General features: G+C 44.3%; 1 protein-coding gene across 1 annotated transcript in view; it reads left to right on the plus strand.

Annotated features, from left to right (window-relative positions):
* The window catches only part of RYR3 (ryanodine receptor 3), a 625,867-nt gene that overhangs the window by 99,589 nt on the left and 505,920 nt on the right, over positions 1–20,358 (plus strand). The window contains exon 2 of the mRNA XM_065402721.1: positions 25–144. Coding sequence (XP_065258793.1) covers positions 25–144 — 120 coding nt within the window. The remainder of the gene's footprint in view (positions 1–24; positions 145–20,358) is intronic.

Genomic DNA, 20,358 nt, shown 5'->3' on the forward strand with positions numbered 1-20,358 from the left:
ACTAGTTCTTGTGTTTCTTAACAGGATGATGAAGTAGTACTTCAGTGTGTTGCCAACATTCAGAAAGAACAACGAAAGTTCTGCCTGGCAGCTGAGGGACTTGGGAATCGCCTGTGCTTTTTGGAACCAACTTCAGAAGCTAAAGTAAGAATTACTTCAATAAATGCTCTCAGCTGGGGTAATTGATGAATATTAATCTAGCAAATGGCTATGAATAAATTTAACTGTACACTCTTTAATATATAGTATATAAATATAAACTATTGAGGAAATATTTTTCTAGTTCACTGAGATTTGCTAAATTTGTATATTGGCAAGTCAGACCTTTTGCTGCCAACTGCCTTTTTAAAGGTAAAGGGAATTGCATGGCTGAAGCATCATCATATAGTCAGGAGGCAAAATTTTGGGACAGTACAAGGCATGCTGTAGTTTTTTAGATGCTATTCACCACTTTCAAATCTGTTACTGTAACTATACTGAAATTTATGATGTAGTTTGAAAATTCACCTTCCAGAATTGTTTACTAATCAAAGTTTAATAATGAACTTCTTCCTACTACGGCTTCTGTCTCTACCGTCCTAATATACTGGACTGGCACGGCCAGAAGCACCATCTCCTCTTAGTGATTGCCGTTAAGTGCTGCTTCCTGTAAGGCTGGCTCAGCAGATCAGAAGCCCCGCAGACAATCACTGGCCCCTGGAAGAGAATTATACAGTAACTGAAAGTGTTTTAAGTTGGTGGATAAAAAACAGACAACAGGGAAACAATATGAGGAAAGGCAAAAGAGACAGGCACATGGGAGAGCTAATGAGAAGAGTTTGGGGTGGGGAAAGAAGATATGGTGATAGAAAATAGGAAAGATGGATTAAACAGAAGGGAGTTAAGGGAAAGAAAAGATGATGTGGAGGAATACCTCTTATTGTCCTTTGCCTCTTTTTGTCTTCCAATATGTTGCACGTTTCAACTCATTTCTCGTCTCTTCCTTCTTCCTATTTTCTTATCTTTTTGTTTTTAGAATTCTATCTGTCTGAATCTTCCCTAATGAAACTTTGTCAACCCAGAGATTATGAACATGTTAAGCACACAGTGGATAAATATGAAAGGTCCTGGCCTCTAACCCCAAGGGGAAAAGTCACAATGTTGTTTCATTTGCATTTCTTTGCATCCCAACAGTTGAATCACAATGTTTTTCCTCATGTGTAGTATTACAGATCTGTAATAGTTTTCACAAATGTGTCAATTAAAACTGCTAGCCTGCTTTAATAATGGGCTTCTCTCAGAACTCCATGCTACTATGGAGTTTAAGTTGTGCCTGACTCTGCATAGGCTTTCTCTCCTATCATCATCATCATCATCATCATCATCATCATCATCAATTTTTGTATCTATTAATTGGCAATTCAAAATGCAGCATGATATGTCTAACAATAGTGACCCATTCAATCTTTGAGGACACCAATCAAGATTTGAGGACACCAATATGTCAGTCACTCACCCTGGACTCAGGAAAAAGAATAGAATCTGTAACTGCACAGGACCCAGTGAAACTACAGCAGTTTTAGGGCCCTAGAAGACTGTAGTCTAAAATCTTTATGTGGTTGTTGGAGGAAAACCAAATAGAAAATAAGACCAAGACCATTTGTGCAATGGTATCACCATTACACAGGATCAAAAATTCCTGTTGGTCTTGATGCTTTGCAGGGACACCATCTTTACAAAGAGATCCTAAAGATGATTCATTGATAGATGGAAATAAAAGAAGTTCTGTATATACTTTAACAGACCAGTGATAGCAATTACATTTTTAAACACATTCTTATTTTCTTTTTTTAAGAAAAGAAAATGGGTTGGTGTTTGTGAAACATGCTAGATCACGCTCAGTGGAAACTGAAATCCTCAGCCTTAGTCAACATTTTTTATACAGTATGTGCATTTTTTAAAAAGAAAGGGAAATTTTCATTTTGTAGTCCTTATTTTCTAAATAATATATCAATGTCTAAAGTTTCTCGTGCCATCCCCATATATCTGACCTGCTTTGAACAATTGCTGGTTACAAAGCAGTCCAGTTTTGTGGTGAACACTCAGGACTGGATGTCAGGAGTCTGAAATCAGGCCATTTACCTTTTTGTTTGTGTCATACAATCTGTAAAATGGGGATAATGGCCTCCCTACATAGGTTCCTCTCCAATTATATAGCTGAAAAAAATCCACTGACAGTTTCTTCTGTCATGAAGAATGCTAGCAGATTTCAAGCACCATCTTCTATCTAAATGACCAAATAAATTTCTTTTAGTGTTGCACAATACAGCAGATGTAAGGGATCTGCAGCCTTGGGACTTACCATACCTTCAACTGTCTGACTTTCAATACCGATTTATATCATACGCTTTTTATTACAACCTATAGACTCAAAGCCCACCCCACAGTGACTGCACAGAAGCTTGTTTATTTTTTTCATTTCTTGTTTTGTGAAGCTTTTTTAAAAATAATACCTACTTGTTTCTTTTATATACCTGGTATATTTAAATCTATCTTTTGATTGTTAGTTGTGGATTCTATTTTAGGGGCGAAAATGTAATGAGAAATTGTTTACTGTTTAAAGTCAGTTTAGCGCTATGGGCTGAAGAATTCTCAGATAGCTTCCATTGATTTCACTGGAGAGGATTTTTTTCCTAAAGCTTTACATTTTAAATAAATTTCTCATAGAAGTGGAAACAAACCTCAGTCCATAAAAATAAATAACGATTACGCTGTGTATTAGAAGCATATCTAGCACCATCACTCAGGACTGACTTGAGCGTTCTAGGCTCTGCTCCTTTAAGGTGAGGAGGGAAAAGTTTCTCAGTCCCTGCTTTCCTTTACAAATTGCCTCCATTTTCTTTTTCCTTCCAACCTTCTTCTCTGCCTCATTCTTTAAGGACAAAATCCTGCCCCCCCCCCCTCCACTCCCAAAATCAATATAAAAACTCCTATTGATTCCACGGGGCTGAAGTTTCACTCCATATCTTTGCTGTTTTCCCAGACTTTTATGAAGGAGTGAGTTGAGGAGAAAGCAAAGTTGTTAGTGCTGGAGGCTTTTAGTTCAGCTTGTGTGTGTGTGTGTGTCTGTGTGTGTGTGTGTGTGTGTTAGAGTTGATTGGAAAACTGAATTTTCATGCTATAGAAAATTCCTACATTTCAAAATTTGATGAAAAGTCAATCTTGAAATGACCTTACCAGAACGTTTTCATAATGTAAAACTTTCATTCTGATAATGTGAAAACATAATCTAATACAAAATATTAAATATAATATTATGTAATAGTCAAAATGAAATGAAACACAGTGGGAAAGTCAGAATGAAATGAAACAAGAAAGTCAAAATAAAATATGCATTTTGATTTTGAATAGTTTTTAAATGGTTCCGGCAAAAATGTCATTGAAATTGTCTTATTCCTGCTAAACATTTCAATTTTGATGAAACCATATTTTCTGATGGGAAAACTGTTCAATCAATTTTTGGACCAGTTTTAATATTTACACCAAAAATGCATATTGAATTAAAATTCAATGATGTGTGTATCAATATATGTATAATGTTTTTAGATGCATGTAGAACATAGGATGAGAACATTTTAGAAATCCTAGAACCAGTGACACTGTGCTTAATGTGATAGTAGCAGAATGAGTGAGGAAGCTTTCTGATCCACTGAAAAGTAATGGCCCATGGTCAAGGGTGGGGAACTAACTACAGTATGCCGTAAATTGCAGTTTTCCCTTCACCCACGGGCCCCATCTTGACCATAGATTTTCATGGGTCCTCAAAGTCAGATTATTTTTTTCTTTTTAGTAAATCAGAAAGCTCCCCCCCCCCCTTCTGCTGCAGAACCCTCATTTCAGTATGTGTCACTAAATAGTGTCCAGCCACAAGATCGGATGTCTTTCCATTCCTGTGCCACTGGAACAGAAAAATAAAATAAAATTGTACACTCATTCTTTATTCCCAGAATGAGGAGCACCAGCTTCATGGTTAAATTTACATCTACCTTGGATGCATCATGAGGAATACATATCTAAATAGCCTATAAGAGAAGGAGAGAGTGAGTCACTGCAAAACTTTCTTAGTAGCTTAATGACGAGAAAAGAAAATTCTCTAATCTCCTGGCCAGCAGCTGCTACAGTAATCTTTCTTGTAAAATGCTGAGACAGAAAGACTGTAATATAGAATAGCCCTCCTGCTCAAGAGACATTAGAACTCAATAAGCACATCAGATGCTATATTCCTTTAGAAGTTATTCAAAACTCTTCCCGTTGCACTGTATTGATTCTGCAAGAGTGTATAATAATTGCAGTTAATTTTAACTTGTCACACTACTGTGTTAGTTTAGCAATACCTGGAGGTGTGCGCAGCCCCTGTTGTACTTCCTGAAGGTGTTTGTGAATAATTGTGAATTAACTGTATCTGGGCTTGCAGGTATTTCCTCTAATACCACTTCACCTCACTCAAAACATTTTTAGGACATCTGCATTTCAAGCTGGTGGAAGTTATGCATGTAAATATAATCCCTTACATGTTTTGACACTTACAATTTAGAAAAAATAATTAACCAGAAGTGAAAAATTTCTGGAATGTTTATAGAAAACAACCAAAGCAGCAGCACTATTAGACAATATGAGCTAACTATATTATATCATTTCAGTGTAGCTGTTCTTTGCTTCTAAACTGATGTAAAGCTATAGTATTTCAGTGCAGAGAAGCCAACTGATTTAAGAAATAATACCTATTATAAAAAAAACCTGCATTTGCAATGCACCAATGTCTTTTCTCCCTGTAGAAAAATGGATTGAATTCCTAGTAACAAATAAATTTAAACCTCAGTCTCAAGGGCAAAACACAATAATTTTCATATCTGTTAAAGATAAACCCTCTAAATCAATAATCTGCTGGGCACCAGCTTTGACTGTGGGTTAGCAGCTTGACTGGTAAGCATAGCACACCTTCTACAAGATTCTCACTTTAGGCACAATGTCTGAAGTTTTATTATGCAGGGGACTGCTTGCATTGCATTCAAATCATAATCTAGAAGGAGCTGAGGAGGCTAGTTAACTATTTTTCTCTTAATGTGATCCACCAGAGAATTTAGCCGCAATACATTAGAAATAGTTGCATCTGCATAGGCCAAACTATATAGCTCCCAGCTTCCATTTATTCCTATTTCTGCCACAATTTAAGACAGGAGGTCCGAGAAGATAATTTTATGAAGGAGTCTCAGGAAGCCAGTTTCATGTGAAAAAGGAAGTTTAACATATGAACCCAGACAGACAGGAAGAAATGAAAGAATAAAGGAGCATGAAGTGGTATAATGTGTCTGCTGAGGAGGAGAATAGTTACAGGACAGCTGTGACCCAAAGCTTCAATCTGTAATCATTGCATGCTCACCTCTTTAAAAAAAAAACAAAAAAAACCAGTCCATTACTTTGGTGTGTATACACATAGCAAGATTCTGAGGGTCGGAGAATGTGATCTCTTAGGGTATGTCTACACTACGAGAGTAGTTCGATTTTACTTAACTCGAATATGTGGAATCGATATTACAAAATCGAACGTGTGTGTCCACACTAAGGACAGTAATTCGACTTTGTGAGTCCACACTAACGGGGAAAGCGTCGACATTGGAAGCGGTGCACTGTGGGCAGCTATCCCACAGTTCCCACAGTCCCCGCTGCCCATTAGAATTCTGGGTCGAGCCGCCAATGCCTTCTGGGTAAAAAAATGTGTCGAGGGTGCTTTTGGGTAACTGTCGTCATCCGTCCGTCACTACCGCCCTCCCTCCCTGAAAGCGCCGGCGGGAAATCAGTTCGCGCACTTTTCTGGTCAGTGACAGCGTGGACGCCACAGCACTGCGAGCATGGAGCCCGCTGCGACCATCGCTGCAGTTATGGCCGTTGTCAACACCTCGCAGCTTATCATCCACCTTTCCCAGAGGCAGATGCAGAGAAATCAGGCGAGGAGGCTACGGCAGCGCGGTGAGGGCCTGAAGTCTGAGAGTGGCACAGACCTGTCAGAAAGCACGGGACCCCGCGCCGAGGACATCACGGTGGCAATGGGTCATGTTGATGTTGTGGAACGGCGATTCTGGGCCCGGGAAACAAGCACGGACTGGTGGGACCGCATAGTGCTGCAGGTCTGGGATGAATCACAGTGGCTGCGAAACTTTCGCATGCGGAAGGGGACTTTCATGGAACTTTGTGAGTTGCTGTCCCCTGCCCTGAAGCGCAAGGACACCCGGATGCGAGCAGCCCTGAGTGTCCAGAAGCGAGTGGCCATAGCCCTCTGGAAGCTTGCAACGCCAGACAGCTACCGGTCAGTCGCGAACCACTTTGGCGTGGGCAAATCTACCGTGGGGGTTGTTGTCATGCAAGTAGCCAACGCAATCGTTGAGGTACTGCTCTCAAAGGTAGTGACCCTGGGAAACGCGCAGGTCATCATAGATGGCTTCGCCACGATGGGATTCCCAAACTGCGGTGGGGCTATAGATGGAACTCACATCCCTATCCTGGGACCGGACCACCAGGCCAGCCAGTACATTAACTGAAAGGGCTACTTTTCAATGGTGCTGCAAGCACTGGTGGACCATAGGGGACGTTTTACAAACATCAACGTCGGATGGCCGGGCAAGGTTCATGACGCTCGTGTTTTCAGGAACTCAGGTCTGTTTAGACGGCTGCAGGAAGGTATTTACTTCCCGGACCACAAAGTAACTCTTGGGGATGTGGAGATGCCTATAGTCATCCTCGGGGACCCAGCCTACCCGCTAATGCCCTGGCTCATGAAGCCCTATACTGGCACCCTGGACACTGAAAAAGAACTCTTCAACTACCAGCTGAGCAAGTGCAGAATGGTGGTGGAGTGTGCTTTTGGCCGTCTCAAGGGGAGATGGAGAAGCTTACTGACTCGCTGTGATCTCAGCGAAACCAGTATCCCCATTGTTATTGCAGCTTGCTGTGTGCTCCACAATCTCTGTGAGAGCAAGGGGGAGACCTTTATGGCGGGGTGGGAGGTTGAGGCAAATAGCCTGGCTGCTGATTACGCCCAGCCAGACAGCTGGGCGATTAGAAGAGCCCAGCGGGACGCGCTGTGCATCCGGGAGGCTTTGAAAGCTAGGTTCCTGAGTGAGCAGGGTAACCTATGACTTTTAAGTTTGTGTACAGAGAAGCTGAACCTGCCCCCGTTTCTTTACCCACTAAATGTTCAGTATCCTCTCCAGTTACATACCCCGTTCCCCCCCCTTCCAACACACGTTTTAAAAAAAAAATCACTTGAATTTTGTTAATGAACACCGTTTTCTTTATTACTGTTTTCGCGGGAAAGTGTTGAACCTGGGACGCAGACTGTGGTGGGGAGCGGGTGTAGTGTAGTGATGCAAATGACGCTTCTAAACTCCAGGAATGACAGGCTCCGCAGTGGTGGACTGGTTGTTTCAACGGAGCCTGCCACCCCTCCTGTTCGGGACTCTGTGTCTGTGGGGGCTATGTGACTTTGTGGCAGGGGGAGGACGGTTACAGATCCCCTGCTGCGTGGCTCTGTGATCCAGGATAAGGACCGCTGCATAAGATCTCTAACTGCCCTCCCCCGCCACAAAGTCACAGAGCAACCCCCCCCACACACACACACACAGAACATGAAAACCACCTCCCAGACTGACCAGGGTAACTAGTGACTGCACTGTGTGTGTGCCCTGCTGCTGAACCTGTCCCCGCCTCTGTACCCTGGTAAAGGTGACTGTCCTGTCCAATTACCAACCCCCTTCCCCCCCCCCCTCAGACAGACTCTCCTCTAAAAGAACATGATGGAAACAGTAATTAACAGAAACATATTTTTTATTAGCAACTACACATGAAACTGGGGGGTGAAACTTGGACGGGGGCTTGGGTGAGGCGGGAAGGAAAGGACTTGTCAAATTTTGGGGAATGAGAGCCTTCTAGTACTAGAGCAGTCTGCAGGGGTGGAGTGAGAGTTTTCACGGACTCTGCCGCCCCTCCTTCTTTGGACTTTGGGTGAGGGGGGGTATGGGACTTGGTGGCGGGGGAGGGTGGTTACAGATAGACTGCAGCGGGGCTCTGTCCTCCTGCCTCCGGTCCTGCAGAACATCCACAAGGCGCCGGAGCGTGTCCGTTTGCTCCCTCATTAGTCCAAGCAGCGTTTGAGTCGCCTGCTGGTCTTCCTGCCGCCACCTCTCCTCCCGTTCCATGTGTGATCGGTGCATTTGGGACAAGCTATCCCTCCACTGGGTCTGCTGGGCTGCCTGGGCTCGGGAGCAGTCCATAAGTTCCGTGAACATATCCTCCCGTGTCCTCTTCTTCCTACGCCTTATCTGCGCTAGCCTCTGGGAGTGTGATGCCAGGCTAGGTCGGGAGACAGTCGCAGCTGTCGGAATGGGAAAAAGGGAGTGAATTCCTCAGAAAGATAAATTTAGTTGTGAACAAAGAACATAGTCTTTCTCTGTGAACAAGACCATGCACAGCACCTATCACATGCGCACTCAGGACAAGGTCGAATTTTCGGCCTTCGCATTCAGTGCCTGGGGTCTTGCAGTGTAGATCAGAGAAGCGGGGCAGGACACCGGAATTTGTGTAGCAGGCCGACATGGTAAGCCGTAGACTTGTGGCTGCTTAAAACTTTAATAGTAGCACTGGCCTCCTTTCACATTGAAAGCAATGCCAGTCCCTGCTGCCAGCAATCCGGCAAGCATGAACTCTGCCCGTCCCACCCCCTCGCGGCTGTCCCAGGGAAAGATCCCTGTATGCTGCCCCTCTCCCGCCTCCACCGCGTGGCTGTAAACCGCCGGTTACAGTTCTGTAAAGGAACAGGCAAGCAGTCCCAATACTAACATTCCCCTACCTAATTCAAAGCAGGTCACCATGAGCGACATCACTCTGATGAGGATTTCAGAGACGGAAAAAGAAAGGATGCTTCGGGAAAGCCTGCAAAGACCAGGGCCGTATGCCGCCATGCTCTGCAGGGCAATGATCCCGGAGTACTTGCTTGTCTCCTGGCGCGGAAATGTTTGCTACTACGGAGGACCCAATAAGGCTGCTCTCCCCAGGAACCTGATGCAAAGGCTTTCCAATTACCTCCAGGAGAGCTTCGTGGAGATGTCCATGGAGGATTTCAGCTCTATCCCCGGACATATAGACCGGATTTTACTGTAGCTGCACTGGCAGGGACTAAGCAGTAGAGCGGCTTGGGCAGAACAATCATGCTAAACCGGACATTGTTAGATTTTTTTCAGTAGTTGCACTGCCAGGGACTGAACTGTTAAGCGCCTACGGCAAAATAATCATGCAAAACCCATTGTTAATATTGTTAATATTCCTGTTCTGTTAAAAATAAATGTTTAGATGTTTTAAACACTTACTGAGTGATCCTTCCCCTGCTTCGGTGTCTGGGTTAACGGCTGGGGATGGTTGGTAGGGGATCTCTGTAAGGGTGATGAAGAGATCCTGGCTGTCGGGGAAATCAGCGTTGTAAGCGCTGTCGACTGCCTCGTCCTCCTCATCTCCTTCCTCATCTTCCCCGTCCGCTAACATGTCAGAGGAAGCGGCCGTCGACAATATCCCATCCTCAGAGTCCACGGTCAGTGGTGGGGTAGTGGTGGCGGCCGCACCTAGGATGGAATGCAGTGCCTCGTAGAAACGGGATGTCTGGGGCTGGGATCCGGAGCGTCCGTTTGCCTCTTTGGTCTTCTGGTAGCCTTGTCTCAGCTCCTTGATTTTCACGCGGCACTGCGTTGCATCCCGGCTGTATCCTCTCTCTGCCATGGCTTTAGAGATCTTCTCGTAGATCTTTGCATTCCGTCTTTTCGATCGCAGCTCGGAAAGCACGGACTCATTGCCCCACACAGCGATCAGATCCAAGACTTCCCGATCAGTCCATTCTGGGGCCCTCTTTCTATTCTGAGATTGCACGGCCATCTCTGCTGGAGAGCTCTGCATCGTTGCCAGTGCTGCTGAGCTCGCCACGATGTCCAAACAGGAAATGAGATTCAAACTGCCCAGACAGGAAAAGGAATTCAAATTTTCCCGGGGCTTTTCCTGTGCGGCTGGTCAGAGCATCCGAGCTCGGACTGCTGTCCAGAGCGTCAACAGAGTGGTGCACTGTGGGATAGCTCCCGGAGCTATTAGCGTCGATTTCCATCCACACCTAGCCTAATTCGACATGGCCATGTCAAATTTAGCGCTACTCCCCTTGTTGGGGAGGAGTACAGAAGTCGAATTTAAGAGACCTCTATGTCGAACTAAATAGCTTCGTGGTGTGGACGGGTGCAGAGTTAATTCAATGTAACGGCGCTAAATTCGACATAAACTCCTAGTGTAGACCAGGCCTTAGAATGTAAGAATAATTTAAACCCTGTCCTTTCTGGACTGGTTTCTGTCTATTTCCGGCATAGTATTTTCTAGACAGGTGAACTGAGATACAGTTGAATGTACTTTTCATTGAGTAAACCACCCTCACGCTCTCAGTCCCTAGCTATTTTTCCAGCTGCACTTCCTGGTCTCATGACTTTGATTGTCCCAGGCCACATCCAGCTTCAGTCTGGCCTTGGTTCATACATTTGGAAGGAAAGGATAAGCTGCAAATCAAATTAAACAATTATGATGATAAATGCAAAACTCAAACTTCAAAATTGTTCATAAATGTTTATAACATAGAAACGTGACCCTGAAATATTACAGCATCTTTGTAGTTATCCTCCCCTCAAGCTATTAATATTCCTTTTGCAACTCTGCTAGTATGCTGCTGCTACTCATATTAAGAATACCAATAACACATGATGATTTTTTATTTAGAGACAATTGTAGTCTTTCTGCTCATTATTTGTCTATGGCATATACTTTATATGCAAAACTGTACCATTTCCATGCTGTCCAGTAGTTTGTTCCTAGCCTGAAAAATGTCCCATAGTGCATTTAGAAGCAGATACTACACATTTGTTGTACCTCAGCAATCCTCACAGTCCAGCTCCATGCTCGCAAAACACTAATAGATGTTTGTTTTCCCTTGGACCACTTTTTCATGAAACTATTATATGCATCACAAGTAACTGTTTGTTTCTTTGTTGAAGATATAGAGATGGGCACTGTAACAAAGTCAGGCTGGCAGCTGCAATAGAGTGGTCCTGTCCGGTTCCGGGTTGTGGGCAGGTGTGAGCCCATCCACAACTAATGGCCCCTCCCCCAGCCTATGGGGAGGAGCAAGTGAGCCTGGGACTCAAATAGATGCGGGGAACAACAAAGCTAAAGAGAGAGGGGGAGGAGACACAAGCTGCTGTAAGGCTAGTGGCAGCAGGGAGATAGGCTTCTCTAGGGTGAGCGGCTGCTCTCTTCTCTACCGGGGAAACAACCAAAGCTGAGTGTCTGTTTAGGGGAAGGACTGACACCCCGGGGCCTACAACAGGACAATGCTCTCCCCTCCGCCCCCGTCCAGCGAGGGGGCAGGGAAAGTTATTCCCCCTTTTTTGTGTTTATAAATTGGTTTATTTTTGTTTGCTGGAGCAGCACTTCTTGGGCCTACCCTGCATTCTACTTTGAAAATACTGATAAGAAAATACAGAGGGGGAAGACAAACACTATACAGAGAGGGGCTGATTCATCCCAGGACCTCCCCTCCCCCCCCCCTCCACCCCGCCAGAGGGGGAAGTGCTAAATCCAGCAGGACAGAGGAGGTGCCTTGCCACAGCACTTATTACAAATGGAGATCCAAACACCACCTAAACTGGTGGAAGCTGAGATCCAGATCTGAACTTTATGATTGGCTCCAAAATCATAGTAGGCCAACCCTAAAACAAACAAGCCCTGGATATGAACATGTTTCAACTTTGTTAAACTCAGATCCAGATGTGAACTTTGTCTCAGTCCCATCTCTCCTTCTTTGCGATCAGTGCAGTCTTGACTGACTGGGTGGCTGGGACACTTTCATTAAGGGAAAACTTTCCTAAAGCTTATTCAAATTAATCTCCCTTGTGAGGTTTAATTTCCATCAATGTCACTCTTGGTGCAGCATGCAAAACTTACCACAGTGTTGATGAGACTGAAGAAATGTGTCTTGCACCTCTGACTCAAGTATGGGTTCCTTTGAAAGTTTTTCTGGTGGTTTTGTCCTATGTCCTATTAAAGCGGTTGTGTGCTTGACTGGCCCAGGACTGGTGGAATCTGTATTCTGCTTTAGAGGTGGCCATTACTTGGTGGTTACAAATGTGCTCAGCTGCATAATGTTTGTAAAGTATTTTGAGTTCTCAGAATAAAAAAATATTAAGTACTGCTAAATGCAACAAAATCTGGCCCCTTTCCTACTATTATTTATTTAATCTTCTTTCCTCCTCTAACTACTGCCACTCCCCTCCCGCCACACGCAATTACTCTAGCTAATGTATGGCTCATATCAAGTTAATCATACTACCTCTCATATCAGCTCTGACTCACTGGTACACTGCATCCTGCCGTGATGTGTTGCAGATTGGCTTCAAAACATTGATGACAGATTAAAATATAGTGATTTGATCTGGATTCAGTCAGTTCTTTTTGGGTAAGCAAATAAATAAAATTCTTCTAAAATTTCAGTCTCCAAAGCTCTTTTGAACAGTTTCTGTTCAATGTTATCTTAACACCTCATTCAGAAAAACAAGGTGTATCCAGTGTGCAGAGTGTTGGAGATGATAACTATTTGCATTGCTTGGAAGGTCTGATTGAAAATACTGTTAAAACTAAATATTCAAGTCTCGGAGAAAATATAACTCCCTCTAGGTAGCTCTGTTCCCTGTGTATTTTAAATTACTTTACACATCTATTACTATATAGGTTTTCTGCATCAAACCTGCCATACAGTCCATCTTGGTTTTGCATGGAAATTTTCTCTTGCTAGATTAGCCTCTAACTAGGACCACATATATAAGGTATATTTCTGAATTTATATATGGAACCCCAAGCAATTCATATGGGTTTTGGGGAGAGATTCCGCTCCACTTTGTAATTTTCTTTGACATATTGAGACTCGGTCAGTGTAGTCTATCCTGTTTGTTACCACAGTATGCTTATTATAAATTGCTTTCCCACCACCTCTTTTAAATGTTCTTTAAAATAAAATGGCATGTATTTTCAAGTTCAGAGGTACCACTTGAAATTTCCCAACATTGCTGCTGCTTATAGGTATTGGCTCTCCAATCCTTTATTCCCATTTCAGGCCCCAATAGCCAAAAGAAGGGGGCAAATAATTTGTCCTGTAGCTACATCACAAGTTCATAAAAGTACAAAATTGTAATTGCACCCACGATATGAATCTGTTTACTTAACACCTAATCCAAAACTCCCTCTATATTCTGATGACATAAAAAAGCATACAAGGTTTAAATCTTGGCATCTGTTCTCCCTTCGATGTGCTATTCATCTTTTAATATTAATAGGAGTTGCATGTATGCTGTTACAGGTTTCACTCACCACAGATGGCACCTCCTCCTGGCCATCCTGGGGATTAACTCAACTAAGTGCCACACCTCTTTCTGTTCTTTCCCCCATCGTCGTCTCATCCTGCAGAACCTTCTCACTTCAGGAACTGCAGCCTTCTCTTCATGACTCAGCCCTCTGGCCGGGTCACCATATATATTCTCCTTCCAAGATGGTGTAACAAAGTCTTTCCAGGACAAACCGTTCCAGACAGTCCGCTGTCCTCTGCCTGGCCTGTGCCATGTTCCCCAGTGGCTGGTAGCGGAACCTAGGCTCATCTTCTACTCTGGGTCTCAGCTCAGAGGCCCTCTGATTAGCAGCCAAGGTCTGCACTGCTATTCCATGCTGCTATTCCCCAGAGCCTTTTTCTACCTTCCTGGCTTCTCCCCTCTTTGGGTTTGCCAGGCTCCCAACTCCCTCCTCCGAGGGAGCAACTGTGGACTACCTGCTATAGTCCCAACACACCTCCCTCCTCCCAGGGAGTGACTGCAGCCTGCCTTCCTGCGCCTCTGTTGCCAGCTTCCAGGCTTATATAGGCCCTGTCTATCCCTGCCCAGCTGAGCCTTGTGTCTAATTAATCAATGCCTGCTCCCTGGCTCCCCCTCCAGGTGCATCCTGGAGAGTTAACTGGGCCTAATTTACTTCTCAGGGTCAGTGTGGGGAGTACATCCCATCGCACGTGCTTTGAAGGGAGATTGGACCTTTTAATTGTTTATATTGAAAGTAGGGGAGTTCTTATGGTATGCTGTTGTAATCCTATAAAAACAACTGTTGGCTATACGGTACTAAGACCTGTATCTCTAGCTGTCATTACTCCCTCCAGTATTTATGTCCTTTATATAGTCTTCCAGAGAAAGAGGTGACCCTTACAGGTTGCACTGTTCAATGTGAGGCTGAGATCCTATGCCTTTCTTTGAGAGATGGACCCTATGAATTTTTACTGTGGGTTTGCTGGCACTCCATGTGCCTGAGACTGGAAGATTTTTCACTAGCAGTGTCTTTTGGTCTGCACCTGCACTTCCTCCTGTGCCAAACTGAAGGCATAAGGGTTGGCATGGTTCCTTTCTACCGCTTATGATCGGAGATGGAACCCCTCAGTGTCCACAAGCTTTGCTAGCATTCCTGCTGTAATTTAAGTTTTTACTGTAACAATTTTTGTTGGGTAGGTAGTTTTAAAATAGTTGGTATAATATAGGGTTATTTCTCTTTCCCTTGTTACCCCCACCATTTGGGGCACCTACTATGCCCAAGATCCCAAACTTCAAATCCTGCCTGACCTAACGCTGGGTTTTCCCAGTTAGTGATTCCCATGAGAGTTGTCTTTATTATCTCAGGAAATCACACATTCCCACTAAGTGTAAGGTCCATTGTTATTTCCCTCCTTGAATTCAACAATCTCCTGAGTTCTGGCTCTGTAGACACTTGATGGAGCTTTCCATGAGGCCTAGTCCAACCCTGGGCCTTCTGGCTCGCAACACATCAACCACAGTGTGATGGGGTGTTCACCCTACACAAGCCCTGAAAAGGTTCAGGTTGCTCAGATACAGGCCAATTAACCTTTTAGGCCACACCTGGGGGAGAGTCACACTTGGTGGAAAAACTCTGCAGTCACTCCCTGGAGAAGAGACAAGGAGGAGGAGTTGTCTTAGGGGGAAGTAAGCCCTGGAATCCTTGGCAAGAACCCCAGAGGGAATGAAGTAGTCACCGGGTTCAGAGGAAGCTCCAGTGATAATCCAGGTGGGTCCCAGAAGTTAGGGAAGAAAGAAAGGAAAGAGCTCAGGGAAACAGCAACAAGGTCGGAAGTTGAGCAGACCTTGGGTACTGGGCATATGATCCATATGCTGGAACCTGGAGTAGTGGGCTGGTCTGTGTCACCCCACCAGCCACTGGGGAAGTGGCATCGTCTGGTCAGTGAAATGGAAAACTGCCTGAGACAGTTTGTCTAGTGGGACTTTGATACTCCAGGACGGGAGGAGTATAGTGACCTGGCTGGAAGGCCAAGTCATGAAGAGTGAGTAACCTGAATTCAGAAAAAGATCACAGGGCGAGCCACTGAAGGGAGAGGCTGTCAGATCAGTCAAGAGCTAATCCCCGGATGAGCCACAAGGAGGCGCCCTAGGGAGGGAAAACAAAGATCACCTCCATCAATGGTACCACACCACAAGAAAGATGACTCAGTTGTACTAATACTCTCTGCCCAACCCAAGTCTGCATTGTCAGTTCCACCCAGAGACAGATGCCCTCCCCTCCATCCATTAGGCTGGGATATACCATTCACCGATTCTAATCGATAGTATCCGTAGAGGTTCCTATACTGATGAAGTGTTACATGCTGGTTCTGTCTACAAGCTGTGGCATAGAAGCATCTACACCATCAATGCATTATTCACTGGTCTTCCACTAGCCCTGGAATCAAAAGACAAACAGTACTGTTGGCTCAGCACATGGGATTAGAGGATTCATATTCCTCTGACTAGATGGAGACTGAGGGTATGTCTACACTGCAATTAGATGCCTGTGGCTGGCCTGTGCCAGCTGACTCAGGCTAAGGGGCTGTTTAATTGTGTTGTAGACATTCAGGGTCAGGCTGCAGACTGAGCTCTGGGACCCTCCCACCTCACAAGGTCCTAGAGCCCGGGCTGCAGCCCAAGCCCAAAGGTCTACATTAAACAGCCCCTTAGCTCAAGCTCCATGAGCCTGAGTCAGCTGGCACAGGCCAGCTGTGGGTTTTTAATTGCTGTGTAAACATACCCTTAGACAGCAGTGCCTCTGATAGTTCTGAGGCATGAGATGAATCCTGATAGGAGCTCTACAGTCTCCTAGGCACTCTCTCAATCCTGCACAGCATATTACTGCACCTGGGGCCAGCGGTACCCTCCAAGGACACCCCATCCATGTCCATTTCCTCCCACCCACTGACCATATTGGTGCTCCTAGATTCCTCACTTCAGGTCTCCAGACTATCGGGAACCAGAGTGAGAGTTCACACAGCTATCACCTGTCAGGGATAAGGCTCAGTCCCTGAAAGAATGTTAGGAGGAAGCAGAACAGTTGGACCCACCCAATCCACCAGCAGCACTTTCTACCACACCTTCTGATGAGGCACAGGACTCACCACCCCATGGTTATAGATAGTTTCAAGACCTCCTAAAGAGCATTGCAGAGGCTCTCATGAATCCCCTGGAAGAGATGCAGGACCCTACCCACAAACATCTAGACATCCTCCAGACTACAGGATCTAGCAAGATGGTACTCCCCATCAGTGAGGCCATATTAGAACCTGCTGATGCAATTTGGCATACCCTAGCCGTCTGCACTCCAGTTCCTAAACAGACAGAGAAAAAGTTTTTTGTATCATCAAAAGGGGCAGAATATTTATTCTCTCACCCCAGCTTCAACTATCTACTGGTCCAGGTTTTCACCAAATGCAACAGGTTGCACCAGCCTAGGTCCATTCCTTCAGACAAGGATGCCAAGAGATTAGATCTCTTTGGCAGAAAGAACCTCTCATCTACCAGTTTACAATTGTGCGTAGCAAATTATGAGGCACTAGTGTTGAAGTATGGCTTTATTAACTATAACAAATGGTCTGAATATGCTAATAAGTTGCCACAAGAACTCAGGCCTCAATTCTAGGCCATCCAGGATGAAGGGAAGCTGATAGCCAGATCATCTCTCCAAGTCGTGTTGGATGCAGCAGACATGGCTTCCTGTTCCATGACAACGTCAAGGATCATGAGATGGGCTTTATGGCTGTACTCCTTGGGGGTTCCCTAGGAGGTCCTGGTGACAGTAGATATCTTCCCTTTGAGGGCAATAATCTGTTCAGTGAGAAAATGGATTAGTCACGGCAAACCCTTTAGGACTCCTGCACTCCTACTCCTTGAGGCAACACATCCCAACTCCTGGGGGAAAGCACTCCAAATCCTTTCCTTATAGGCACCATCCTGCTCCCCAGCCCTTGCACTGTGAAAGGCCATAGGAGCCCTCCTAGGAAGTGCCAAAGAATTCAACGCAACAGACATAATGCCCTGCTGCTGTTCCTTCCTCAATCCTAGCCTCCCTCCAAAAAATCATTTTGGTGGGACTCTCGAGAGCTGCCAACCAGTCTCTAAACTGCCAGATATACCCCCCACACCCTTCAGTGGCTGCCTGGCCTGTTTCCAACCAATGCAGGAGAATTCTCAAACAAAAAGTGGGCTCCCTGATCCAGTTAGAGCCTCTGCCTCCTCAAAACAGAGGGAAGTGCTTCTATTCCAGATAATTCTTTGTCCCCTCAAAAGAAGGGAGTCTGGAGACCCATCCTGGACTTTAGACAGCTAAAGAACTTCATAGGTCATGCAAGTTTCAGGATGACCACCCTGCCCTACATAATCCCCTGCCTAAACACAAAAGACTGGTTTGCAGCTCTCTGTTTGAAGGATGCCTATTTCCATATAGATATTTGTCCAGTGTCCACAAGGTTCCTGTGCTTCGCAGAGGATCTGGAAGATTTTCAATATGGAGTTCTCCCCTTCGGTCTCTCAATGGCCCAGAGTGTTCAGTGGTAGCAGCATACTGGCATCACCAGGGCAGACAAGTATTTCTTTACCCTGTTGAGGCCAGTCATATCAGGAAGTACAGACTGTGGTCCTTTCCCTGCTAAACCTAGTGACATTCACTTTAATCTCCACACAGGTTATAGAATTTATCAGAGGGACTATGAACGCTTCAGACTATGAATGTTTTGGCCAAAGCTTACCTACCACAGGACAGATTCCTTGTGATGAGGGATCTCATCACCCAACTTCAACTGAGCCCCCCGATGACTGTCTGATCCTGTCTAGTCCTTCTAGGCCATATGACTTCCTACACCTACATGACATTCTATGTGAGGCTCCATCTCCAGTGCCCCCAGGCATGGTGGAGAATGGTCTATGATACAAGCCAACAAATGAGTCTCGATTCCTCAGAGTGTCCTAATATCACTCACCTGGTGGGAAACCAAAGAGACTGTGTGCATTGGAGTTCCTTTTGTTCCCCACCACCACCACAAAGAAACTAGCTATGGACATCTCCCAACTGGACTGGGGAGTGCACCTGGATAAACATCTAGCTCAAGGCTCTTGGACTCAGCAGGAATCCAAGCTGCACGTCAGTCTCCTCAAACTTAAAGCAGTTCATGAAGCTTGGAAGAAGTTTTTACCTCCCCCCTCCCCACCCCCCCACCCCCCGGTATCAAGACCTACACCTGCCTAGGACCTGAACCTGGCACTGCCAGCCCTTATGAATCTATTTGAGGCTTTGGGGCCCCTATGGTGGATCTCCCTTACACAGCGGATTTTTCCTTACATAAGGATAAGGTTTCTTTGATATTGCATCCCAGTTTCAGGATTTCAGTATTTACATTTATTGTGTTTAAAATCTAAGGTATAGTAATGAAAAATCTGTTGCCAAACTCTTGTGTGTGTTCTTGTTCATGGAGAACAAAGGAGGCAATGTCAGTGGAGAGAAAATCGCTAATTTATCTTACTGGCTTCTGACAGGTCTTGTATTTTGTTTTTAAAGCAGCCTACAATAAGCCAGGTTTCTCCTTTATTGTTATGGCTATTTATGGTAATTTTGTAGGTGTTAAATGTGAATTTTTATCATTTTTTTGTGTGCTAAAATTTTATTTTATAAAGAAAATGTTAAGCCTGAATATCAAAATATATAATGGTCTCTATGATAGTAATGGTCTACCATGTACTGTATATCTCAATTTTGTTGTTATGAGACCCGGTATGTATGAAGTTGCACATATAACTTGTGGTTCCTGATAATTTAGCTGGGTATAGAGGAATTGTCATAATGTTCAGACAACTATAAGGAGTCATTTAGCCAATAAAGTATGTTGACTGGAGATGAGTTGTTTAGTTTATTCTGGTTTACAATGAGGCATTTTGAAGCGATGAATGGGCATGCGATTTTGTGGTCTTTGATAACTCAGTTGGGAGAAGGATTGATGTCTATTAGAGAAGTGCTAATCACTTATTGTTTACATTCAGAAGGGTTTTCTACACTGCGGAACTTAAAAACATCTGCCCTGCTTCTCTCTGCCAAGAGTTTTTGACAACAGTACCGCTAGCTGATTATTCAAATTGATCACAGCTATATGCGTTTTTCCTTTTTAAACCAAATTATGTTGCAACATAATATGCACTGTTTAAAACAACATGCACTGACTTAATATTGGCCTTAGTGAAAAATGAATAGGTTGACGTATTTGGGTTTGGTTTTTTTACTATTGATAAACGTGTAAGTTTTCACAGTGACTGACAACTTCTCTGCCCAAGGAGCTTAAAAACTAATTCAGTAATAATAAACAAAACAGTTTATATGCAGAAAGGAATAGAAAATACTGCATTTCACTACTAAAGCTTTTGAATCTATTTTTTTTTCAGTGTTTTTTCCGTTTTGGTTTGAAATATTCTCTGGCACACTTACAGATATACAAATTCAAAAAAGGATAATTAGTCCAACTGAATTTAATCATGTGCATAATAAACAAAGCATTTAGCTGGAGACTGTAGGGCAAGAGATGGAGAGGCTGACTTAGAGGCATACTCCATAGCTGAAGCCGCATTATTACATCTGCATATAAAAGATCTGGAAAATCAATCCTGAATAGGGATAATGGGCACTGTTTGACTTCTGCTTTATGCACCTGATGGTGCAGGATAAATGATAATGACTTGTGTGCATAAAATTACTCATGTGATTGTTTCCAGGATTGAGGCTTCAAACTTTACGGCATGACCTGAAGGTCAACAACACTAGGCTCTGTTGCGTGAACTCTTCTGTTCTAGTGTATAAACTCTTTTGCTGTCAAGGATGCACTGTATATACTTTTTATTATAC

This window comes from Emys orbicularis, chromosome 4, assembly GCF_028017835.1.
Source record: "Emys orbicularis isolate rEmyOrb1 chromosome 4, rEmyOrb1.hap1, whole genome shotgun sequence".
Classification (NCBI taxonomy): Eukaryota; Metazoa; Chordata; order Testudines; family Emydidae; genus Emys; species Emys orbicularis.